General features: G+C 37.9%; 2 protein-coding genes across 8 annotated transcripts in view; one reads left to right on the top strand and one right to left on the bottom strand.

The window, feature by feature from the left end:
• The window catches only part of ptk2ba (protein tyrosine kinase 2 beta, a), an 80,129-nt gene extending 70,575 nt beyond the window's left edge, over positions 1–9,554 (top strand). For 2 of the 4 annotated variants that reach the window (XM_088626426.1, XM_088626424.1), the window contains 5 exons: positions 119–143; positions 3,146–3,192; positions 4,669–4,803; positions 6,426–6,506; positions 7,228–9,554. In XM_088626426.1, the coding sequence (XP_088482552.1) occupies positions 119–143; positions 3,146–3,192; positions 4,669–4,803; positions 6,426–6,506; positions 7,228–7,443 (504 nt within the window). In that variant the 3' untranslated portion in view covers positions 7,444–9,554. Of the gene's footprint in view, positions 1–118; positions 144–3,015; positions 3,193–4,668; positions 4,804–6,425; positions 6,507–7,227 lie in introns of those variants that run through there. The other 2 variants (XM_088626425.1, XR_015935484.1) reach the window with 2 other exon arrangements.
• A 2,591-nt stretch (positions 9,555–12,145) lies between these two features.
• On the bottom strand, positions 12,146–26,271 carry LOC148675274 (neuronal acetylcholine receptor subunit alpha-2-like). Of its 4 annotated transcripts, none has more exons than XM_088626427.1 (7): positions 25,856–26,271; positions 23,887–24,208; positions 19,818–19,969; positions 18,919–18,963; positions 17,810–17,919; positions 13,614–14,706; positions 12,146–12,736 (listed from the first exon to the last, which is right to left on the bottom strand). In XM_088626427.1, the coding sequence occupies exons 2-7, from the start codon at positions 23,957–23,959 to the stop codon at positions 12,611–12,613; spliced, it is 1,599 nt and encodes a 532-aa protein (XP_088482553.1). In that variant the 5' UTR covers positions 23,960–24,208; positions 25,856–26,271; the 3' UTR covers positions 12,146–12,610. The 4 variants fall into 4 exon arrangements, with proteins under 4 accessions (XP_088482553.1, XP_088482555.1, XP_088482556.1 ...); XM_088626429.1 differs by having other exon boundaries at positions 23,896–24,208; XM_088626430.1 differs by lacking the exon at positions 23,887–24,208.
• Between the last annotated feature and the right edge of the window lie 307 nt (positions 26,272–26,578).

The following is a 26,578-nucleotide window of genomic DNA, read 5'->3' as shown; positions in this document are numbered from 1 at the left end:
ATTTCTTGTGTGTTTAGGAAATTTCAAATCCAAATTAAATCTGAAACTTGGTAATCTTTTCAGTTTAATTGAAGCAAAACTAAATTAGGTGATTTAAGCTATTTCCTTTACATTAAAGGTGCCTGAAAAGGAATCTGGATATGGTGAGTACTGCTTGGCAGAATTTCATTTACAAAAGGTTTTTATTTTTACTCTGACACTATAAACAGTGTAAAATAAAATAAAAACCCTTTTAGAACACCCTGGGACAGTAATGATTCATTCTTGTTGAACAGAAACTATTAAAATTGTTGCAGTAACATCTGCATCCAAACCGTAAAGCAATTAGAGAAGATTAAAGCTGTTTTGTTAATTTGTCTTATTTAAACTCCATTAGGTCATGGGGATTCATTCAAACATGAATCAGGAGAATTTTCATACGCAACATTTGGCCTTTTACAGTACATCTCCTTAGCCATTGCTAAAGAGGGATAGAGGAATAAGAATGTAAAAAAAGTAGGAAATGATGGGGTTCCTTCTCTAAGACTAGAGAGAATTTAGGGAGAGGTTTCTTGGATTGTTTAAGAGTACCAGCTAAGACGGCCTGCTTTGAAAGTTTGACCATAGGTCTTTAAAAAGATCACAGATTAATCAAACTGAGCATGGAAGAAGAAACATTTGTGTATAATATTCACAGTCACTACTCGCTGGTATGAGCATTGCTGTGAACCATGACTGGCGCTTAGTCGTTTAGTGTCTCTGCTGTTGTCTCATCCTAGAGTAGCACTCAAAAGTCATTGGCTCACTGTTCCCAGAGTCTGGAGGTTCTGAAATCTATTCTTATGGTTTGGCCCTCAGGGGCCCAAGGCTTAAACATGCAGTGATGTTTTTTTGTATCATTGAAAAGACTGCAGAGTAAGTAAGAGTAAGTGTAAGTACAGAGAATATACCTAGTGTATATTGTATATATTTGAAATAATCCCTGTATGGTATTTAAGGAAGAATGTTAGCGCTATATACAGCATACAGTGGTTTTATTAGATTTTCTATAAAAATACAGACATTCTCTTAGCTGTAAAATACATACATTGCCTATGGAATGTCTACACCACCCTTGGACTTTTTCACATTTTATTGTGTAGCTGTTATTGTATTTAACTGAGAATTTTTGCCACTCATCAACACAAATTACTCTATAATGTCAAAGTAAAAACAAAAATCCAGACATTTTACTAAATTAATTAAAAATAAACACCTGAAAATTATTGAATAATAAGTATTCACCCTCTTGCTTTGACGCACCTAAATTACCTCTGACGTAACCAACTCTCTTCTCCAAGTCACATAATTACTCGACTGGAGTCCACATGTGTGCAGTTGAGGTGTTTCACATGATTTCAGAATAAATACACCTGTTTCTGGGAGCTTCCCCACTTAGTCCATCATTAAAAAGGTGAGAAAATATGGAACAACTGTGAATCTGACCAGAACTGGCCATCCTCCAAAACTGAGTTACAGTCCTCCTGTCACGATCGTAAACCCCTCCCCTTAAGGACGCTCCAGCCTTTCCTCGTTTATTCTCTATCTCCTGCACCTGCCTCTGGTTCCTGCCCCGGTCCTATAAAAGCCAGATGTTCCTGCCAATCTGGGCTCAGCTTTGGAACATGGATGCCCGGAAGTCCGCCTACCCGCGAGTCCAGGAGCGGCTTGACAGCATAGGCTTCACAAGGGCGTCCTGACCATCTGGGTCCGGGACTGGGAGCGCCTGGCCCCGTTATTCCCCCGACCCTTCGCCGGATCCCGCTCCGGCCTTTAACTCTTGTCTTGTCTGTCAGGATGGAGCACCCGGCTTTGGACTTTGGCTTGCTCTGGATATTCTCGTGGACTCCCTTGGACTAATTTGCCTTGGAAAACTCCCCCCCGAACACCAGCGCACCTTTGACACGCCCCCTGTTCTTCTTCCAGCCCCTATCCTAGTCTTTTTTTCCCCGTGTTTTCTTTCTGGTTTCTGGCTTGTACGGAAGGGTAGCAAGAAGAAAGCCTTTGTTGAAAAAAACTCATATCACATCTTGGCTGGAGTTTGCCCAAAGGCATGTGAGAGACTCAACAATAAGGAGGAAGATTCTATGGTCTGATGAGAACAAATTTGAACTTTATGTTTGGCACAAACCTAACACAGCACATCACACTGAGAACACCATCCCTACAGTGAAGCATGGTGGTGGAAGCATCATGCTTTGGGGATGCTTCTCTGCGGCAGGGACTGGAAAGCCCATAATGATAGAAGGAAAATTGGATGGAGCTAATTACAGAAAAATCCTGGAGGAAAACGGGCCGCAATCCGTAAGAGCACTGTGACTTGGAAGACGATTCATCTTCCAACAGGACAATGACCCGAAACATACTGTACAGCAAAAGCCACACTGGAGTGGCTTAAAACCAAAAAGGTTAATGTCCTGGAGCGGCCCAGTCGAAGCCCAGACCCCAATCCAATTGAACATCTGTGGAATTATTTAAAAATTGCTGATCACAAACAGTCCCCATCCAACTTGATGGAGCTTGAGCAATTTTGCTAACAGGAATGGGCAAAAATTCCAGTGTCAAGATGTGCAACGCTGATAGAGACTTACCCAAAGAGACTCACAGCTGTAATTGCTGCCAAAGGTCGTCTTAACAAGTATTAACTCTGGGGGGAGGGGATATGAATACTTCTGTATACAATTATTTTCTGTGTTTTATTTTTAATTAATTTAGTTAAATGTCTGAATTTTTTTTTCACTTTGACATTATAGAGTACTTGGTGTTGATGAGTGGCAAAAATTCTCAGTTAAACACATCTTGGTTCAGTGCTATAACACGAGACCATGACAAAGTCCAAGGGGGGTGGAGACTTTCTATGGGTACTGTGTTTTTTAAGATTGACAATCTTTTTGCCTCACTGATTTTCCCATGGTGGAATAAGGGGCTCTGCTTATAATTGTTTTTACATTTGGAAATCTCATCATGACATCACTCTGTCCTGTATCTTTTTTTAAGCTCAGATTCCACTTGTGAACCAAGTTTCTTGTGCGTATACAATCATTGTGGTGTGTACTGTTTCACTTCACCATTTTCTTGAACTGCCTTCCTTTTTCTTCTGTACTTCTGCTGCTTGCTTTTCTTCAAGCTCAATTCACAGGTCCCCCAGAAAAACCTCCCAGATTGACGGCTCAGGTAATCAGCCTGCATCAGTGATTACAGTACATTTACACATATTACTTAATTAAAGCAAAATCTTCCTGGAAATTGAAATTCTAGTGGAGATTGCTAGGTATGCATTTCTGCCATTTAAGACAATTGTCCAAAAAGTAATTTCCTTAAAAAGTCTTGCTTACCAGCTGGCAATATCAACAATGAGTCAGTTTCGGCAAAGTTTTGCCAGTCTGTAACTTGGCAATACATCAACCTGAATGAACAAATGTCTGTCTTTGAAATGTAAAATCTATATTTTTTAAATTAAATCATTCCTTAATGGATACATCTTCAGATAATCCCAAACGCACACCTCTTGCATTCTTAGAGAATAAAAATGTAAATATTTGATTTTCAAAATTGTTAAATATATCATATTAATTTAATAGTAATGTCTTGACAGCAAGAAGTTTTCATTTTGCCAGCACTTTAGAGTGTATTACATTAATCATATTCTATACAAACTGTATTTATTTCATCTTAATCAAAATAATTACACAAAATAATGAATTTTGATTTGAAGTACACAGATCTTGGGACTTAAGGGCAAAAAATACCAAATGCTTTTTTATACCTTTGCTTAATTCAATATTAAGATTTAGAAGAATCCCCTTGATTATGTAAACTGTAGAACTTTGCTTCAATAGAGTTCTAAGATTTCAGAACTTGTTTTCATTTTATGAAAACAATGTTTGTTATGCTGTTTGTATGGGCTCCAGACAGCTAATGATCAGTGTATTCATGGAAATGTTTTTATGTAAAAAACACAAAATGGACACACACACTGGGGTGGTCAGATCAAGTACTTTTGCCAGCAGCCATATCACCCTGCAACTCAAAACTGGCTACCCACTGAATCTCAGCAGGTGTGAGCCTGGTCAGTTCCTGGATTGGAGACCTCCTGGGAAAAACGAAGGTTGCTGCTGGACCTGGTGTTAGTGGGGACAGTGGGGACACTCACCCTGTGGACTTTGTGGGTCCTAATGCCCCAGTATTGTGATGGGGACATTATACTGTAAAGGGGCGCCTTCCTTAGGATGAGATGTAAAACCGAGGTCCTGACTCTCTGTGTCATTAAGAAATCCCAGGGCGTTTTTTTAAAAGAGTAGGGGTGTAACTCCGGTGTCCTGGTCAAATTTCCCATTGGCCTTTACGTATCATGGCCTCCTAATAATCCCCATCTCTGAACTGGCTTCATCACTATGTTCTCCTCCCCACTGATAGCTGATGTGTGGTGAGCGTTCTGGCGCACTATGGCCGCCGTTGCATCATCCAGGTGGGGCTGCACATTGGTGGTGGTGGAGGGGAGTCCCCATTACCTGTAAAGCGCTTTGAGTGGAGTGTCCAGAAAAGCACTATACAGTATAAGCTTAAGCAATTAATTACTTTAGAAGTGGGAGGGGTTGGAGAGCTCTGTGATATACTGTATGCGGTGATCTCTTGATCTTTGTTGAGCAGCCTGCCCCAACTGCGGAGATGGACCGCTCTGAGGACAAGGTTTACCACTTCGTCATGGAGCTGGTGAAGGTGGTGGTCCAGCTGAAGAATGATGTCAATGTGCTGCCGGCTTCTGAGTACGTCAATGTTGTTAAGGTAGGTTGCTTTCTGTGGAGATAATAACGGCATACAAGAGCAGCAGGAGAATGCTCAGGTTGGCTTATGGAATAAGTGAATCCTCTCTGAAACAATTTTGGGTTGGGTGGTGGTAGTTCTGCTGGCAATATAGTAGTACGATTATGGGGTGAGGGAGGAGGGAATGAAATTGAAGTTCAGTGTTAGTGTTTCAAAGGCTTGTTTTCTTGTTTGAATATTTTCTTGGAATGTTCCAAAGTGAATTAAGTTTAGTTACAGTATGTGAATAAAGAGACACCCATGGCTTTTTTCTGTTCTTTTATTTTCACTAGTGCCTTTGGATCCTTGTTTCATTGCTGAAGATGTCATAATTGGATTGACATTATACATTTCCTGATTGTGGATTCTTGTGTCAACTTGTATACCTTTCTATTTTTTGCATTTAAGACTTAGGTTAGCAATTACTCTGATTTCTTTCAGTGGCACATACAGTATATGTAGTTTGAAAAACACCAATGTACTGTACTAAATACTAATACAGTACTAAATGTACTGTATGCTGGAAGCTGGAGAAGAATGTCACTCTTGAGTTAAATTCAGGTTAGGTCTGCAAAGGGCAGTGATTACAGCTTATCCCAGCAGTGTTGCAGAATGAATAGGAGGGATTATTCAGCACAGAAATTGAGAAAGCTTATACTATAGGCTTCAGAGACTTCCTTTCACCCATTCAAGTACCTGTTGTCTGAAATGGGCACAAAATTCATAACTACTGATAGTGTTTTTTCTGAGTCATTTCATGTTAGAACTAAGTCGAATGTGACCATTATTGCTGCTGTCTCTTGCAAATAATTTGCAGTCACTTCCAATAGTTTTGGAAACTGCCTTGGCAACGTTCTCATCTTATTGAGCCCATTTCCTCCAGTGGCAAGAATGGTTGTGCTTGATTTCTGTACTGAAAGGTATCATTGCATTTTCTCAGGCATGTTGTCTAAATGAATGTGATAGGCATTTCAAGTTTTCATTTTCAAGACCCCTTAAAGTATTGATGAAGATGTAACTCTCACTATACTGTAGAAAATCTGGTTTTGCACTTAATTTTGGAAACAGGAAATGGGAATTGCTTTGATCTTTAATACAAGGTGTTTAGAGACTATATGTTTTTTTCAGAACAGCACAATAAGCAGAAATAGGAATTTAGAATAGGAATTCAGCATCTTTGTTAAAATTAAGGTGGCTGAGGTTTGAGTGCTTTCTGAAAGACTGATTTAAGGAAGAAATAACTTCCCTGGCCAATAAAAAAACAGTCTGAAAGACTGACAGGCAGACTGACCTTTTACTATTGGGCAGGTTTAACCATTCTAGGTTGTCACTTTCCATTAATTTTGTCTTTTGCTACTAGATGCTACCGTACCTTAGATCACCATGTCTTTGTCAGTGTGACAGCCTCTATTGGGCCTCTATCCATGTGCTTGCATTTCACAACCTAATGATACAGCTGCAGTTTGTAGTTTGCATTTTCTAGTTTGTCTCTCAAGCCTACCTAGGCTGGTACCTCAGAAATTCAGGTCTTGCTCCTACAGTGTGCATTATCAGTGGAATCATTCGGTGCAGCACCAGTGACTTCTCCCTTTCTCGTCTTGCAGTCAGTTGGGTTGACTCTGCGTGATCTGATCCACAGCGTGGACGAAGTTCTGCCCACACTGCACGCATCCAAACGGACAGAGGTAAGAGTTCTTCAGGGTCTACGTAGACTGCCCTGCCCTTAATGATTTGTATGCAAAACAGATGAGTGCTCCTGTGTGCATTAATCAACCCAGAATTATTTAAAATGTAGTTCAGGTGGGTAGCTGCGTCAGCATGCGTAGGCTGCAAAGGAACAAGTAATAGGTTTATTCCATGCTGAAAAAAAGAAGAAAGAGAACACAACGTTTCGGCCTTGGAGCCTTCTTCAGGTGTCCTGAAGACACCTGACACCTGAAGAAGGCTCCAAGGCCGAAACGTTGTGTTCTCTTTCTTCTTTTTTTCAGCATGGAATAAACCTATTACTTGTTCCATTATTTAAAATGACTGTGTTACAATTGTGGCAATTTCCATGTCTGCACTATCATCAGTAGCATGTAGTAGCAGTAGCATGATTCCTGCCAAACTGCACCCCACTCTTCCATCTATAATTTAAAACCTGTTTGGTGCTGAAATGGAAGAAATAGGATTTTTTTTGTCTTTGGGTTCTCTGAAATATGGTTTTAAATTCAAGTTGCTCTTCTTCTGCTCCCAATTTATGTGGTTACATCATTACAGTAGGTAACCACCACCTGCTAAATCATAAACCCGAATGTCGGTTGTTGGCAAGGGCTCCACCATCATCCTTGTTGTCTTTTTCACGTGGAGTTGCAGTATGGCATGCCGGTTGCGGGCATGAATCAGGTGCCAAGTTTCTCCCTGCAGATCGAAGGCACTCAGAAGTTGCTGAACAAGGACATGGCAGAACTGATCAGCAAGATGAAGCTGGCGCAGCAGAATGCGATCACCTCCCTCAGCGAAGAGTGCAAGAGGCAAATGCTGGCAGCTGCTCACACGCTGGCCATGGACTCCAAAAACCTCCTGGATGCAGTAGACCAAGCCCGTGTCCGTGCCAACACAGCCAAGCCATCAGCCTCCTAACCAGAGCACGGGCTTTGCTGACAGCTTGTGAGGAACTGGGGGCAACCCTGGAGAGTTGCAGAAGTTATGTGTGCAATAATAAGTAATTTCATCTTACAGTGCTGGCAGATAAATATTACAGTGGAAGTATATGGTACTTTGGCAAAAAACAAGACCTTTGTTTGGTTAGGCATGTTACCTGCATCCCCAAATAACAAGACTGTAACTATTTTATCGTGTATAATTTTACAAGCTGCAACTCATAGTTCTGTTGCTTTAGGTGTTTTTACCCTGTGTGGCTTGACTGAATTCCTGGCTTAATACAATACCTCCCATCTGATTTAATTGTGGAAAAGCCAGTGTTGAATCGTAATAATTCAACGTGACTGTGAGAAGTAAGACATACAATGCTGGCATGTAAAGACTTGTGATAAGGTACAGTACTTGTGGTAATTTTATTCCAGAAGCAGAATATTTTTTTTAAAAAGTGGCACATGAGAACCGTGCATGTTTTGTAGATTGGAAGGGATTTATTATGTATTACTATTTGAATTAAAAAGGAAAAAAATAAATGGTTTATTTTTTTTTTCTAGTACACATGATAAAACAAGTGTATTTTTCTGTAAATGTTAGGTGACCGCAGCAACAGAGGTAGGTCAAGGGGTGCCATCACATCACCATTATGCTATGCTGGGGAATCATTTTGTGATGCAAAATTAAAAGCCTTTGGTTACCCTTTGCAGGCCATTGGAAAGCTCATGAATGGTAAATTATGAAAATCACAGACTGTGACTACGTACAGTACTCATCAAGGTGCATATTCTGTTTGTCATGACAAAGTTTTCATTTTAAATTATATCCTTAACTTATCAGGATGTTCAGGTGGAACACTTGCTCTGGGGTTTTCTGGTAATTAAAAGTGGAATTCTCCTTCTGTCACTCACTATTGGAGAAGGGCATCCTGCCTGTGAAAGGAGCAGGTCAGCAGCAAACTGCTGTTTCACGGTTGCAGAGAGTGCAGAGTTATCCTGAACTTCGTGCATGTTTTGATCTTGCCACATACTGTACAGTACGTAGCTACTGGACTCTACTGCACATGCAACTCACAATATGTTGACTGCATTGGAAATATCATATGAGAAGACATTGGCAGTTCATTTTTATTGGGTTTCTATGGAAACCATACTTGCCTTCACTAAGTCGTGGAATTATTCAAAACACTTCGAGTGATACAGTGCGTTACAGACACCCTGCTGTTGCACCTGCACACAGACATGAATGAAAAGATTTGTGTCATGAAGAAAATAAGAATACTTGACTGCGAAATCACACTTGCCCGTGGTTTGCCAGGTTGGAAAAAATGAGATTGTATGGAAACTATTCACAACTAATAATTGCACTGAAATTCATACTGTTTCACATTTCTGCTTTTCCCAGTACTAAGAGTACTACAAAACAGCATCAGTATTTAGAGACTGATACAATATCTCTTTACCTAATTAATTTATGTTGTTGTTCCTAGGTTAGCAAGCCTATTTTATTAATTATATTGTGAATACTGTATCTAAAAACTGCAGATGTTGTGTATAATATGCAATACAGTAATAGTGATTGTTCATTGTCCAGCCAAATTTGACAGTACCATTATCCATCATAAATCTATAACTATATAGAGATGTTAAAAAACATTTTGCTTTGTTTTTAATGTCTATCTTTGATTCTTTGCTCTGTAAATCTTTCATTTAAAGTATTTTTTCTTTGTTCGAAAGGGTAGAACTTTAATATTAAACACAAATGTGAAATTATTTCTTGCCACCATCTTATGAATAATCAATAACCAATGAATGCTGTGCAGGAATAATTTATTCAGGCATTTTCCTGATTAATAATGCGGAAACCATTATATCGAAGGTACTCAAGCACACAGCATTTGTTTCTCTAACACTTCATGTCTGGTAATGTCATAATAGTAATTGAGACATTTTCACTAACAAAATAAATGAAAAGTTAAAAATGAACAAATGGAAGCTATTAATGGGAAGTGATAGAATGTGTTTTTACAGGTCTTCATTGTAATACTGTACATAGACATTTCTAATACAAACATAGCATTAAATATGGAATTTCACTTTGCCTGTTGCTAATAGTTCTGCAAAGAAAGCTGTATTGATGTTTGTACTTAGTTCATGTTTCAGGAATTATCCTTGACCTCATATGTCAGATTTATGAATATCTAAGACTGCTTGCTGTAGTTGGTAAATGCCCCTTTTAATGAAGTCTGAGGGGACTTCATCCACGTATTCAAAACCCTCAAAGGTATTGAGCCTAGTGGACTTCTTCAAAATGAATGGTGAAACACAAACCAAATTACATAAGCGGAAACTACTTGGATGTGCATTTAAAAGTAATAATAGGGGAACTCTACTCAAAGTGTTGTTGGAGTATGGAACAAGCTACCCAGTCATGTCGTTGAAGCTGATCTCCTGGTTTCCTTCAAGAAATGGCAGGTTGCAATCCTTTGATCAGTACCAACAACCAAAAAGACCAGATGGGCAGAATGGCCTTCTCTTGTTTGTAACCTCTCTTTATGTTCTTTACAATCTTCTGCATTAAGTGGCACATGAGGTCCATAATGGAAATTTACTATTAAATTAAGACCCCGTGACACTTGGCCAAGGCCAAATAGCACACAAATTAAGTACGCTCATTTGCTGACAAGTTAGCACTGATAGTCTGTGAAACAAGCCCCATTACAGCCACATGGACACTAGTGTGCAATGCAAATAGTAAAACATCACTGGACAACAGTTTTGGAGATTAGGAGTGCAGGCTAAGTTGCAGCTCAAGTGAAAGCCTATGGGCTGTGCAGAAAATGTCTGTGATATGTGTTGTGCGCTTATAGATATTTAAAAAATAGAAACATGGATGTGAGAAAACCCCAGATGATAATGGACCATTTTTCTCATGTTTGGTATAGCCAAAGCTACTCTAGCTTTGTCAGTTCTGTTTATAATGACCTTCCACAATTCGCAGCCTAAAGTTTATTTAGAAGGAGATACTTTTGTGGGGAGATTAGTGTTCCCAAAAACATTTGAAGAGGGATGAGAGTTCCTAACATTGGGAATCTTACATGGATTTCAGCAACTGTATGATCTCATTCATGTTAAAACAAAAAAGAGGCATATTTTGATTATGATAGACATATAAAAAGGTCTGTTTGTTAAAGTTACAAACAGACCTTTTTCCTGTTGTTTTGTCCTTTGGTTTTGATTAAAATGTGCATGACATTCTAAAACACTTTCATTCTTAAGAGCTTTCCATCATTGATGGGCCGCACAATAGGCTTTATTTTAACAGTTCCCGATTTCAGATAAAATGTTCCATAATTTAAATCTAAAGATCATGAGTTGTGCATAAAATAAAAGTGTCTTAAAACATGGACAATGGGTTTAGTGAACCAGCAGAGCCCTTTATGTTGAAGTCTGTTTGAGCTTTTCACAAGGTAATTCTAGATTTGCATATCTGTTTGGCATTTTTCCTGGGTGAAGATAACAATGATCTGCCATTGTTTCCTCTGGGTCCAGAAGGCAGATTTTAATGCAAATGGATGTGTTAAACAATGGACTATAAATACCCACATGTGTTGAGAAGAGCCATGTGGAGTTTTGCATACCACTGATGGGATTACTGACCCTTATAATTATATGCTCCTAGCGTGGAAACATGTAGCATCCTGCAATTAGTGGCTACAGTTAAATAGTCTGATATTTGTATACCTGTTGCTTACATCTCATTTACAGATGTTGTAGATAGATCACTCCTTTTTTCTGGGATATACTGTACATGCAAACTGGATACTGTATGTATTCAAACACAAATATGATAGCTGTAGTTTTCTTTTCAGAAAGCTGTTCAGTTTTGATTTTCCCAATAAGACCAGGAGCTAGTCCCTGAAGAGTTTGTTTGAAAAACTACAGTTTATAGTATCAGCCTGTTGCCACAATAATAGATGTTTTTGTTTAAGCAGTCTAAAAAAGCACTGCAACACAACAAAAGTGTCTGCTCAAATGCCTACTGGTGCAGTATGTGTTAATTCATTTGTTTGATATAGTGAAATATGAGATATGAAAGTAACTGAGGAACAGCACTTTGAATTTTGTAAAATAATTAGCTCCATCTAATCTTACTATGTATGTTCATTGAATACAATGAACATACATAGTATTACAAATTAACTCAATAATTTATACCTGCCACTAGCAATAATATTTGCATCATTTATAGATGATGTATAAAATGACAAAATTGTGTTTGTGCAGAACATAACAAAGTATATTGTTCATTTATAATCTATGCTGGGCAAGAACGATTTAACTTGTGTTTGGTGATTATATAAAAGTATAATTTTTGCTTCTATTGGAATTGTCTCTTGTATATGTTAGATTTTAGAAATTCACTGCCTGTTATATATACGGTACATCCTACATAAATATTGAAACAAGCAGTGACTGTGGAAAAAGGAAAGTTTAACTGTACATGTATGAACAGATTCCAGTGTACTAGATATGACATGAGTATTCATGTACAAATAAAACAAGACTGAATTATGCTTTGTCTATGTCTTGCAAATTTTACAAGTTATTTCAGTGGTTACCATATTCTCTACATACAGTAGTATGATATATTCTTAATAATCAATAATGAGCCTCCATCCATTTTACCATTCAGGTACAAGGTATATTTTAATAGGGTCCAATATAGTTCTCTGCATCCAAAAGAAATATTTCTACATGACTACATGAAAGTTAGCAGTCAACTGGACAACAGTACTTTTTTATTTTATGGTACAATGTTGCATTTAAAAATATAATAAAACTATTTCAGTGGCAGCAGTAGCAGGGAGTGAACTCATCCAGAGAAACAAGGGGTCTCTGTGGTTTTTGTTTCTTGAAGGAGCTAGGGTGCTTTTGTTAAAAAAAAAAGACTGTAAGAGACATGCCTTTTTCACCCTGAGAAAACAGCTCTGCACTCCACTGTTTCTGGTCTCTGCCTGATAACAAAGAGACATCATTGGACCTTTTCTCCAGTGCGTCCAGGTAGCACAGGCTTTGGTCAGTCACGCATGCCCCTTCGGTGTTCAAGTCTTTAACAGCAGATCAACCAACCATCATCCTGTAAATAGTGAGGCCTAAATCATCCCAGAAAGCCAGGGTGGAAGGAACAGCCCAATCGTGCCCAGTAAACACACAATGATGAACATCCAGAGGAAGATGCGATCAATTACCATGGCAACGTATTTCCAGTCCTCTTTCACCTGAAAAAATAAGAAAAAGGAAATAACTCTCTAAATCTGTCTAAACACTTTCAATATTTATGAATCCAATGCAGGGTCTGGGTGAGCCGGAGCCCCAGCCAGCAGTCAATGGATACAAGGGTGCAAAATAGTTTGGACAGGACACCAGTCCATCACAGGGCACGCATACACAGGACAGGTGGCTATTTCGACATGCAAACTTATCTAGACAGCGTGTCTTTGGACTGGGGATGAAAATCACAGCACCCAGTGTAAACCCATGTGAATAGGGAGTAAACATGCAAACTCTGCACACACATCTCCCCGGTAACCGAGATCTGTGAAGAAACAGCACTCGCCACTATCCCAGAATACTACTAGTCAGGTGTCATTTGAATTTTAAATACACTGTTAATGGGAGATCATTAAAGTTTATAAAAACAATTTGAAAATGGTTTACTAAATAAAAGAATCAAATTGTTACTGTAATCAATGACCCAACAAAAGTTTGGCCTCATGACCCCTTTAGATGAAAAGTCAATTCCACATACAGACAAAATCTGCCTCTATCACATTTAAAGCCATTGATTGAAAAATATTTTGCCTTTGAATTATTTGACCATGTGTTTCTCAGTGGTTTATGGTCTGATTATTAATGGTATACTGTTGTTTCTGAAAGCACTTGATTATGAGAGAAATTTAATAAAATCTTAGTTGGTAGAAGGGCAACTGACAACTCCCTTTTGTCCCTTTTCTCAGTGCAACGAATAGAAACTGTTTTTCCCAGATAAGTGCAGATAAGAGAAGAAACTCACAGATTCTAATACCACGTTTGCTGCAAACAAAGCTGTCGCTTCCTACTGCAGACTAACTTTATTAATACAAAGACACCACTTACAGAGAAGTCTGCATCTTCGGCCCGGAGGTGGTCTGCGATGTAGTGTACACCTTCCAGGGCACGCAGGATGCTGGGGGAAAAGGGGAAGTTCGAGTCGGACACCAGGTTGTCTATTTTAGCAGGGCGCTGGGTGGGATTGACCCGGCCGCCAAGCTGGCGGGCCATGCCCTCTAGGCGGTGGTGGAGGTTGTGTTTTTGAGGGAGTGGGCTGTGGGCGGGTATGAGGCGAGGGGAAGCAGCACTAGCAGAGGAGAAGGAGAAAGAGGGAAGGCCCAGCTCGGCGTCGTCGCACTTGAGGTCCACATCAGTCTCAAGCCAGTACCTGGAAGTGCTGAGCTTGGCCTCACTATGGTTCTGCTGCTGCAGGAGACGTTGGCGTTTCTCGTCTAGGGTGGGGCGCTTCATGAACAGCCAGCGGGGGATGAACTCCAGGAAGACAGTTCTCACCCAGCGGGGCATCTTGTGGGTGCTGGGTGAGCGGTGGTGGACGTTGAGCACGAAGACGGTGATGACGATGGAGAGGGTGACAAAGATCATGGTGAAGAGGAGGTACTCTCCAATGAGGGGTATGACTAGGGAGGTGGAGGGGATGATCTCAGTGATCAGCAGCAGGAAGACAGTGAGGGAGAGCAGCACAGAAATGCACAAGGTGATCTTTTCACCGCAGTCCGAAGGCAGATAGAAGACCAACACTGTCAGGCAGGAAATGAGCAGGCAGGGGATGATAAGGTTGATGGTATAAAAGAGGGGCAGCCTGCGGATGATGAAGAAGTAGGTGATATCAGGATAGATCTCATGGCAACAGTCATACTTTTTCGTGTTGTATGTGCCCACTGCATTGATGATGGCCCACTCCCCACTCTCCCAGTAGTCCTTGAGGTCTACAGTGTTTTCGATGCGCTCCAGGTCGATCTTGGCCTTGTCGTATGTCCATGAACCAAACTTCATCTTGCAGTTTTGCTGGTCGAATGGGAAGAAGGTGACGTCAATGCTGCAGGAGCTCTTGTAGATGGCTGGGGGCACCCACTGCACCATGCCGTTGTAGAACAGGTGGGCCTTGGTCATGTGGGTCACTGCAAATTCCCCGTCCGCACTGTGCAGACCCGGAGAGACAGCAGCAGTGTTAGACAACAGCACCAACAAAATCTAACATTCAGAATTTTTATTTAAAAAACGATTACCAAAACACTACTGTCATGACCCAGATCAAGCAACAATTGTGATTTATATCTCCTTTCCTTAAGGAGCAACATTCAATTTGTTCTACTTCAGAATACCACATCTTTATCGATAATGTGCAGTAATTTGAAAACAGAATGGAAGCAAGAAAAGATTTGAAGAAAATATTGTGTTGTACAGGTGAGGCTTTTATTAAGCCTTTATCAATCAATTGCACTTTAGTTTAGATACCTGACTGTTGATTAGTGGTACTAGAAATCTGAAATTTGAAAACAGCTCAGTAATTGGATGAAACAAATAGTCCCTGAACAGTATTTACTTGTTTTGAAGGTTACTGTTTGAAATCTGGACAACACAGGAGAGTAACCAAAAGAGCTAGATGATTGTAGAAAGTGAATTTGCAATTTAATTCACACTTGAAATGGTGTGATATATTTTCTTATGGAGATAGAGCATATAACGTATAAAATAAATGTGCCTGAGACAGTTGAATCAATCCCCTTAATCCAGCAATTTAAAATGTTCTTTTTTGTATGTAACCTTTAAATCAATATCAAATTAAAAAGACAAAATAGTCATAAATTATTATATTTTAATACTCAACAGCTGCATTTGCATTCGTCACACAGTAATACCAATTTAACACAGTGTTGCACTCCAATCCAGGAGCACTAGGTGGCACACTGATATATTGTAATATTCAGAGAGACAAAAGAATACCATACTTTAAAAACAATGCAAAGAAATGTTAGTATGACAATGCATCTGACTCAGACAGTGATATTGTGATGAAGATGCCTTCATCACATATGCAGCTTTTTTTCATAAGTGCTATACTGTTTTGCAAATTTTAATATTGTAACCACAATATACCATATCCATAAATTGAATATGCAAACTTCTAAACTCTTTGTAGATAGTGAAGGCAATAATTATTCTTTACCAGTATCCCAGAATACAGTATCCACTTGGGTGAAGGTGCTACATTAATCAGGAGTTCAGGTGGAGAGTTGAGTTAAGAGGAAACTTAGATGGGCCAAATACTGCAAGCTAAAAGTGGAATTTAGTAAGGACAGTTAGTCTCCATTTTCTTTGTAAAGAAGTACCATGGAATCTTTAATGAGCTAGTAGCCAAGGTGTGAGTTTAATGTTAATTCTCCAATGGAGTGTTACTCTTACAGCACATCATCCCCAGTTTATATAAATGTGGTCCAGGGGTGGAGTGCCTCCTAGTGGCCAAGCGATATCTTTCACAACTGGAACCTGCATGTTTTCCATCCCAGTATTGAACAGAACCTTTGCTTCCGAGTTCTGAGGAAATGGGGATATAAGCTGAACATGTCACTGCCATGTAAATGGGACAAAATGAAACAAGCAAGTTGCTGTGCCACAGGAAAGAAAGAATTCTTTGAAATTGAGTTTAAACAGATTTTCTTTACTTGTATAAAAAACAGCCATTAAATTACTTTTCTTTGACTATTTTCTTTCAACAAAATGTGAACATTATTGCCATAAGATTTTCAACAGTAGAATAATCATTCAAAAGCTGCTTTTCAAAAAGCTGAGAGTGCTATAATATACAGCACAGAAGGTTAGCAAACCCCAAATATAATTATGGGAAATATTAAATTTCTTACCTTGATACCCTAATTTAATCAGTTCTTTTCTTATATAACCAAAATTATTTATATTTGCCAAAATGTAATCTGTTTTGAGATACAATGGTATATGAAGTAGACAAAAATGAATAAGAATCAGTATGTAAAATAATAAGTGCGCTCTTACTTTACTTTTTTTCTTTCTTTACTTAGAACAATTCCAGGGTTGGATCAGAATCTAGTGATTAAACAACTGGATAAACAATGACCTACAGTATATAAAGGTCAAAAACTTTGGTGTGGGGGAAACACGTCATCCCATGAGCAAAGGAGATTTCAGAGGACCTCAGTAAAATACTATTTGATGCTTATTAGTATGGAGAGGGATTCAAAACCATTTCTAAATATTGTGGGCTACAAATAAAAACTATTCAGGACTTTTGTGACTTCACCCAGGATCAGTCATCCTGCCAATATCTCCTGAAGTACAAATCAGAAAACCATCCAGGAACACAAAACCTCTGAGTAACATTGAAGGATCTGCAGGTCTTTCTCACTGTGGCTAATGTCAGGGATTATGCCTAAGTCATCAGGAAAAGACCCAATTAGAATGGTTTTCCTGGAGAACAGCCATGAAGTAATCACTGCTCTCTAAAAGGAACATTGCCTCCCGCCTCAAGTTCACAAAAGAGCACTTGTACAATCCTCTAAACCACTAAAAGAATGTTCTTTGGACAGGTAAGTCAAAAGCTGACATTTTCAGCCACAATGAGAAATAATTAGCGTAGCAAATTCCAAACACCGGCTTCCAACAGAAGACCCTCATGCCAGCTAGGGACTGTTTTGCTGCCTCAGAGCCTGGATGGCTTGTCACCTCTGGCAGAACCATGAATTTGGCATTGCATCAGGCCATGCATTTATCGGCTGGAGCTGAGCTAAAAGTGGGTTATGCAGAAAAACAATGATGCTAAACATACAAGCAGATCTACAAAGGAATGGCTGAAGAAGAAACTGAACCTTCTGGATTGCCCAAGTTAAACTCAAGGTCTAAACCTAACTGAAATGTTAAGGTATGACCTAAAGCGAGCTGTTCATACAAGTACTGTAAGTCATCAAAAATCACAGACAAAATTGTCAAAATTGACAAATACTGATGTTATAAGAAACATCTAATTAAAGTAATTGCTTTTCAAGGAGGTACTGAAGCTAAGGGTTAACCTATTCACACAAGGATATGAAGTGATGGATTACTTTGTTAAATAACCCAAATTTATCTTCTTATCCTCGGCATTATACATTTAATCAGGGAATCTTAATCTTTTATTAAGATCTAAACATATATGTATTCTTCCTATTCCAGATTTTACAACCCTTAACCACTGATCAGATCCATTTATTTCAGGAACACCTGCCACTTACTTGTTATACAGCACGATGTCCGGAACCCAGATCAATTCAGATGGGACTCGAATTGATGTGACGTTGTCGTAATCAGAAGGTTTCCATCGTAGCTTGTAGTCATTCCACTCCTAGGAGTGATTACAACATGGTGAGACTTTTTGCCACAACATTTCAACATTTCACGTCAAGAGAAAAAGTGTAATAATCAGAAAGCGTTTCTGCCCACTTTACTGGGAATTCTCGAGAAAAGCGTAACAGAGTATGTCTTTGGACTGTGAGTGGAAACCAGAGGAAACTCATATGATCATACAAACTCCATGCAGATAGCAGCGCAGGTCCCAAATTAAACTCAGGGCTTCAGCACTGCAAGGCAGCAATGCTAACCAATTTTCAACAGTGCCACCCAATAATGATCACATAAAACAATCTAAATCGTTAAATCTGCATTTAGTTAAAAAAAAACATAGACTCAAAACCATCGGATATGAAAGAATGGTATATGTCACAGCCTGGGAATTACCGTAATTTTTAGTATCTGCATTTGCTTTATGTTTTATTTTTATTAACTAATTTGTTGCGTTACCTTTACTACATTTATCACACTATTTTGTTTCAATAACTCTCTCAAAGTCTATACTTTCTCCTTGCTAGACTTGTGAGTTTTAATAGTTCCCTTTACAGAACCAGTGTCCACAGTATCTGCTTGCAGGGTTTTTAGTTAAATGGGAGAATATAAAGTATAAAGCCATTATACGTTTAACATACTGTAATAGTCAGGCCCTTATTCAGGTGCATTGTCACTCGTGGGTTCTATGGGCAATGTGCTTGGCAGTACAGTAGCTGTTGTAATATATACTGTACTTCACCTTTTGCAAATGTAAGCATAGGAAATGCTCCATGTTTGAGTTAATAGACATATTAATTATACATTAAATATTACCTTGTGGGTAAATAACAGGTTTTTGTACGGAAGGTTATGAAAGTTGTCCGTTGTACTGTACATCAATGCTGACTAGCTCCAAATCATTTTGAGAGATGACTTTTTAAAGCACCTCAAGCCTTTACAGGAAACGATGTCCTTTTGTTACCGAGAAGTAAAATGAATGAGAAAAATCCTGACACGTTACCTGTTTGAGCCAAACATTTGTTGTCATCATCTGATTCTTCTCGTCCTGTTGAAAAATGGGAAGAGACTTGAGCTGCTGATTTTGTTTGGCTAATTAGACCAATTGTGGACATAATGTACTTTAGATGGAAAAGACCAACTGTATGTCAGCTATACAAAGCAGCCAGGAAAATCTAAACTCTCATTTCCCAATTGCCAGGCCATGGGGTTAATTACAAAATTCTGTGTCGGTCCAGGTTTGAGTTTGCCTGCCAGGACTATGTTTTGTTTTCCAGGATTCTTCCTTGCATATTCTCTGCTTGTATTGAATGCTGTGTTAGATTAAGATTACAGTATATGAAATGTTTTAGACATTACTGTAAATTATGGTGTTTGTCAGCACATCAAAAACACAGCATAGCTTCTTGTGGCAGGGTGTTTAGTTTCTCTCAGAACCACACAATATCTTAGGAAAAGTTCTTTATTAACTAAATATATTATTTTTCTTTACTGCAAACTTTATGTAACCAAATCAGAAACATGCTGTAGGAAATGATTGATCGTGGATAATGTATTGAAAATTGTCTCAGTATTTTTTGGTAATTTGTGTCATCCCTTTTCACTGTATTTTTGTAATATCAGTTCTTGTTATGTCGTAGGTTGTTAAGAAGCAGCAAGCTAATTCTGCATGAGTCATCACTTCTTCATTTTAGAGCAAGGCTCTAGATCAACCTTTTTTTTTAACTTTTTAGAATGATTGTAAAAAACGATTGTAGTTTGGAGCCAGGTTTTAGAAACTCAAACTTGTATAGTTGACTTGACTCTGAAGGGTGACATTTATTCATTTATTACACAGACCTTCATGTTGCCTTGTAAAACATGCTGGCATTAGAACTGTAGATCTATTCTGGATACACTCACCACATCAATCAGCTGTGCAATGGAGAGACCGAACTTGACAATGACAACGTCAGAAATATTTGGCACTGGCCTAGACCACCTGTTGTAGCCAATAAACAGTTTTTTGAAGAGATCTTCTTCAGCATGGGAGTGAGTATTCTCATGGCAGAACACTGCAGACGGAATGGAAAAAAAAATATTCATCACTCCAATTTCTCTGTACATGTCATAGTTATGCATTTCCTTATGAGGATGGAATGTATTGGGATAGAATTAACAGATGGTAACTGACACAATAGGCATGATAAGAACACAAGTATATAATCAAAGGTATATTATGAGCACAGAAAAAGAGTGGCACACAGGCACACTCAGCAAAACAGAACTTTCAGTTTAAGTGGTTCTGAGACCCTGAGATGGTGAAAGAAAATCAATGAAAAACCTCTTTAATGATGTCTAGTTTAGCATAGTTAATGGAAAAAGGTGACTGAGACTTGAAGCCTTTAACCTGATTACTATATCATTTTTGTACATGCTTTTATGTGTTTATTTTAGAAAATAATAAACATTCTCTTTGGTAAATCTGCTTTTTAAAAAGTTTTTCCAAACAAACATCCCCCATATAAATGCATTCTTAAAGGACCCCAAAGTTTGCCCACAATTGCCTACAAGTACAAATACAAATACATGTGGGGTATATGGCCAGGATAAAATTAAAAAGACTGATTGCATTATAACCACACCACCTTGATATAAAATGCATGTAAAAGTATAGTATTCACATTGGTTGAAGACAATTAGTATTTTTTATATAATAATAAAGCTCACATTATTATTACTAGCCAGGAGATTCATCACATGTTCCGTACAAAATACTGAATTATTTCTCAAAATACTATGTAATATACAGTAAATACTAAATAAATACTTCACATTTTTTCATACAGTATATACATAATTCTTGACACCCCAATGAAGAATGTTGTCTTTTAGAAATGTTTAGTTTTTATTTTATGCACAACCAACTGCTGATTTCTAGTTAATACAATTAACCACTACAGTTCCTGTATTATGTATCAATAAGCATAAGTACTCCTCCAGCAAACCCACTGGGGCAATCAACACTTGACTTTTCTGATTTTTTATTAAATTATTATTCTTTGTAATAAAAAATATATTTCTTAATCCTTTTCTTGTTTAAAAAATTATGAGTCAACATAAATGTCCAAGACTTTTTATAAGTAGTGTCTTCTAGTTTCCATTTGTGTTTAAAGTTGATATTTTTAGCTGCGTGCATGTATAACCCTGCACTTCTCTAACGCACATTAAATGTATTCTGTTAGGTGTTTACTTAGTTTTTAATTTTATCTAAATCTTTTAAAATGTTATTTGCTGCTTCTTTTTTTTATTTCATCAGCAACTCTAACTAGTTAACAAAGTATAACAAAATCTAAATCATTGATATTAATTAGGAAGACTAATGGTCCTAATGCAGATCCCTGTGGTACTCCAATAAAGGTATCCCCCCATTTTGAGCATTCTTTGCTTATTTGTACCCTTTTCTATTCATTATCCAATTCCCAATCCAAACACATACAGTTCCCTGAACGCCTACCCCCTGTATTTTGAGTAATCAAATCAAAAGCCATCTGAAAATCAAAATACATCATATCATATGCTCTATCTATATCTATTACTGTTATTTCTTGTTCAAAGCACAAAGCTAATTAGAAAAGACCCACCTTTTCTAAACCCATGTTGTCTATTACCTAGAATCTAATTGATTCTCTGTGATTCTCTAATCCACAAGTTAGAGTATGTGCATAATGTACAGAATGGATTTTTCTCCAATGACATGCTACAGTATATGGGGAAGCAACTGAATTCAAGAGACTAGCAAGACTCCCAATCCTCTGGGTTGGTGTGCATTAGCAGAGCAAACATACAGTATCAGTTTATGTATGCAGCATGCGCAATGGGCTCTATCACTCAAAAAAACAGGACTTCTCGGCCACTAATGAAAATGCAGAGTGAGATAAACTGCCATCTCAATGGACAGCGCATTTCAATCAACAAGCAAAGACAGAAGGTTACTACTGCTGCTGCTGATGTGACCCTTAGAAGAATTTAAACTTGCGCATTTAAACCTGAATTGAAAAAGAATTGAATTTAAACCTAAATTTAAAAAGAATTTAAACCTGTCCATCTTGGACACAAACACGATGAAACAGAAAATGAAAACTTCTTAGAGGCTGCATTGTGTTTTAACACCATTCAGAAGCCATCCATGAAAATATGTGAGCAGCATAAGCACCAGCCACTGATAGAGGCAATGGTAGTAATGTACTGTGCGCTTTTGCTCCTACAGTATATTCCCACAGAATTAGGATGTAGGATTACCTCCCATTGCAGCCAAAATGAGCCTAGTAATCTACCCCACTGCAGAAGGCAGGGGGTGCAATTTCTGCCACACTCAGGTCACTCTACAGTACATCTTCTCTACAAAAACATTACTTGTTTAAAGCTAGAGTGGCACAATCTAGTAAACTGCTAGCTTAATAAATATAGTATTACTGAATGTACTGCATATGCAAAACACCATTTTTATAAAAATGACTGTATATACAATTTATAATTATATCAAATATTGTATAAAAATATTGCCATATTTATAAAAAAAATAAGGATTAAAATTAAAACCCACAGTGATTTAGATACTTATAAAGGTGCATTAGTATTTTATTTTTGATAGCTAATGAAGCAAGGATGTCTGAAACCCTAAGATCCAAAGTCTCTTTATTGATTCTTAGCATATGTGTGGCTCAGGAATTAAATACAGTGCAGCATAAATCTGTTGTGTTTCTGGACAGGTGAAAGCTCTGGATTGTACTTCAGCTAAAAGCTTTCTTGCGCTTGTCAGGTATTTTGGGACTGATCTTTGCATTACAATTTCTGACTATAAAGGTAAACTCTGTCAGCATGTTGTATGAAAATGAACCGATGTGACCTAACTTACTGGTTATGCAAAAGTAACTGAGCAACATTTCTGAGCATGGTACTCAAAATGAATCAACCCAAGTTCATCCACTAATTACCAGGATCCTACATTTTTAGGTTTACTGTTCAGTTATCTGAATTACTGAGAAAGTTTAGTTCATTTTAATTTTTCTATTCTTCTATACAGTATGTAAGAGCAGCACCAAATTCAACCTTGCAAGTAGTGTTCAATTATTAAGGATTATTTAAAATACTTTTGTTAGAAGATAAATATGACTTACAGTATGCTGACGTAGAGTTTTCTTTGTTATTTTTTAGTTTTGTAGAAATTAATACACCTACATTGTTGTGGCTTTAACGGTTTGTAGTAATCATGTACTCAGGTCTGCACTTTTGAGGCACTGAAATTCTAGGTCTAGGGGTGTTACAGCGTGTGGGTCACAAACTGCACTGGATGGTGTGAGAGTACATCCTTATGAAAGTAAAGGCAAAATCTCTTGTGGTGTGGGTTTTGGCAAGTGGCTTCCACAAGAAAAAACTCCATCATCTTCTTCCAGCACTAGGGAGGTTTTAAAATGGAGATCTCCTGCATGAGCTCTCTTGTGGGAGTAGGATTCTTAATCTGTGCTCCTGTGTTCAAATGCCGTGACTGCTACCTGAATTATTTATTTTCTCTCTGGGTTATACAGTACTTCAGCTAAAGTCCAGGGAAGCACTGCTAGCTTTGCTACCCTGTACCCCAAACTAGACACTTCAATTGGGTTCTTTCTAATTATATGTAAATTATTGTTAAATAATAATTTATTGAAAATAAATTACTGTTAACTTTATAGATGTGCCAAAACATTAAAACAAAAAGCAACAGTTGTTAATCTTTAAACTCTTTCAGAAGTACAACGCTGATAGGAATTTGAGGACTAAACAGAATATGGCGACTTAAACGGCAGGAATTAAAAACACAACAACTTTCCATTCTACTGTATACAGTATGTGATTGTTTGCAGCCAAGTAACCAGTCATAATGCATCATTGTGCATCGAACATGCAGTAATGAGAAAAATGAAGATGTTAGTGATTAGAAATATTCACTTACATGACTTACATAAGATGAAACAACAGAACAGCGTGGTCCTCACGGAGAACATTTTCTTGAAATTGCTTTCCATTTTTTCCCGAATGCAAAGAAATTTCAGCGTCTTCCTCAGTTGAAAATCGAAGGTATTTTTTCTAAAGTTATGCCATATCTGCTGTGGTACGGTTATCTGGAAATCGTGTTTTCTGGAAAATCATTCTTCTGGACCTCGGTGCAAGAGTGAACCTCTTCTTTCCTACTCATTGCGAGAACGAATTGACACCAATCCAATTTCAGTTTACCCTTTTCTCTATTACAGGTTATGATCCGGCGACATTAAGATCTGCCAGAATAATCAAGAGACATAAATCTTTCAGTTTTAGGAACTAGCGGTGGTATAACACTCAAATTAAACTGTCAGAGTTTTAGTTTTTAAAACCTTGTTCAATATGAGTTTTTGTCTGTTTGCCACGCTCCTTTTTTTGTAAGACATGCGCGAACGACTAATTTGCAGCAAAAAAGAACTGTTCATTCCGAGGTGCTGATCCTCTCTGACATAAGGCTGGTGATGCAGACAGCGCGGAGATAAGGCTTCCTGGCGTATTAAACTAAACACCCGAGATGTTGTTTGGAAAAGTTGTTCGAAGTCTGTAGCTGTTAGCAAATCAGCAGAACACTAGCCAGTTTAGCCAGATCGATCTCTCGGGTAGTCTCAGGTCCCATTATTTCAAGGGGGGAATTAATCCATCAGTTCTGGCATGAATAAAAAAATGTAAAACTGTACTGTACTTATTTACACGACATTACCAGGGCCAGTCAGCACGTTTCGAAATTCTACAGGGAACATCCCTTCAGGACAAGTGCAATTATACAATTGTACTGTGTTTCTAAAATTGCATTTCAAAGAAGGCTTGTGACGGAGAAGATAAACAGCCTACAGGTATGTGAATGATATTACTAAGAAGTTCGCGCCGATAATGTTAGAGTGAATTGCACATCACATGACTTCATATTCAAATTGTTTTCCTGAATTTGCTGGGGATTAAAGGCATTTAAGGACAGGAAAAGGTCTCTATCTTTAAGAGTTTTATAAATACATTATAATCAGAAACCTCCAGTAACAGAAGACTCTCCTTAGGGAAGAAATAAAATATCCAAGATTTTAGTTAGCTGAAACATTTTGCCCTAGCACATAAACGCAATATTAAGCGAAAGGTCTTCATAAAACCCCAAAATAAATATTTATTTTTCGATTTCACAATGTGGAGAAGTAGCAGAACTACTGTAGTTCTTTTAAATAAAAATAAATAAATACTGTATACATATGCAAATTTCACAATCGCTGGTAATTAAAATATGTATTAAAAATGGTATTTTAATAATACGTTTTAAAGTCGAGGCTTTGCATTGCATAGTCATCACTATGGTCAGTTAAATTGGATATCAGTAACATTGGAAATGTTATTTCCGAAGTCAAGGTTTACTCCTTGTCCAGGAACAGCTCATTGTTACCATGGACAAGAAAAAAAATGCTATGTAAGCACGTTGGCTAGCTACAGTACCTCTGAAATCATATCAAGCAGGGTTGTTACTGTATATACAGTATTTCTACAAATTAATGTACACGGACCACAAAGAGTTGGAGTGGTTACTTCACATTCATGAATCGTCTTGGAAGTCGCGACATATTTGAATTTAATTACATTTACAAGCATTACATATGTGAAAATTGTGTTAACACTGTACTTCCAATGTATTTTGGGAAAAATATAATAATCGAACGTCTTTATAGTAAATATTTGAGATACCGTTCTAGGTATTTAAAGGTAAATCGCCTTCACAGTGAAATTAAAAAGAAGAAAAATATAAAACCGTCTACTTGAAGATATCAGATTAAACACTGTGCTTCTAAATGGCCATGCTCTAAACTTAAATGACATTTTCTCAAACTAAAAATAGCTAGAAAGCGGAAACTCACGTTTAATCTTACCTTATGTGTGAAACGATGTAGGTTTAAATATTTTCCGTGATAAGGCTACAGTTCATCAATAGTCTAATGTTCAAAGTCCTCTACTGGATTAAACCAGTCATTCATCTACATGTTCAAAAGACCGTTTAAAATCCATGGATGCGAAATTGCTCCCTCCTATACAGTCAGTTCTATACGGATCGGAGTAGTTCAAACGATGTACTGTACTGTAGCAATTTATTTTCTCAATCTAGTACGAAACAGTCCACAAAGAAGGTAAAGCTGAAAGAGTAATGGGTTGGCTAAAGTTTTTGTTTATTTTCTTTAACAAGGTGAATTTGTTGAAGGTTAAAGTTTTGTGCGGTCTTTCTGGGAGTTGATTCAAATACTCCTACATCAGTTGAAGCGCTCCCAGTACAACATACTGACAGTGCTTCATTCACTATCATGGGCTGCCTTTAACTCGTGGATATTCACTAGACACGTGATGTCAGAAACAGGAGGAACCGAACAGCGACTCTACCCCTAACCTCCCCGGCTGCGCCGTTCAAATACACAACAACATTTCGTGATTGTAATAGATATAGTGTATTTAGCCCTTCGGCATATTTTGTTTGCAATAGAGCCAAAGTAAAATTTCTTCCAAAATTGAACTTGTTAAAACCAATTGAATGGCAATAATTGTTTGTAAAAATTGAATTTGGCAGTAATATGTTATTTTCCCACAATAGTCATAATGTAAAC

The sequence above is a fragment of the Lepisosteus platostomus genome, chromosome 3 (genome assembly GCF_059453375.1).
Source record: "Lepisosteus platostomus isolate fLepPlt1 chromosome 3, fLepPlt1.hap1, whole genome shotgun sequence".
In the NCBI taxonomy this organism is placed as follows: domain Eukaryota; kingdom Metazoa; phylum Chordata; class Actinopteri; order Semionotiformes; family Lepisosteidae; genus Lepisosteus; species Lepisosteus platostomus.
This window is presented reverse-complemented; position numbering and strand designations above follow the sequence as displayed.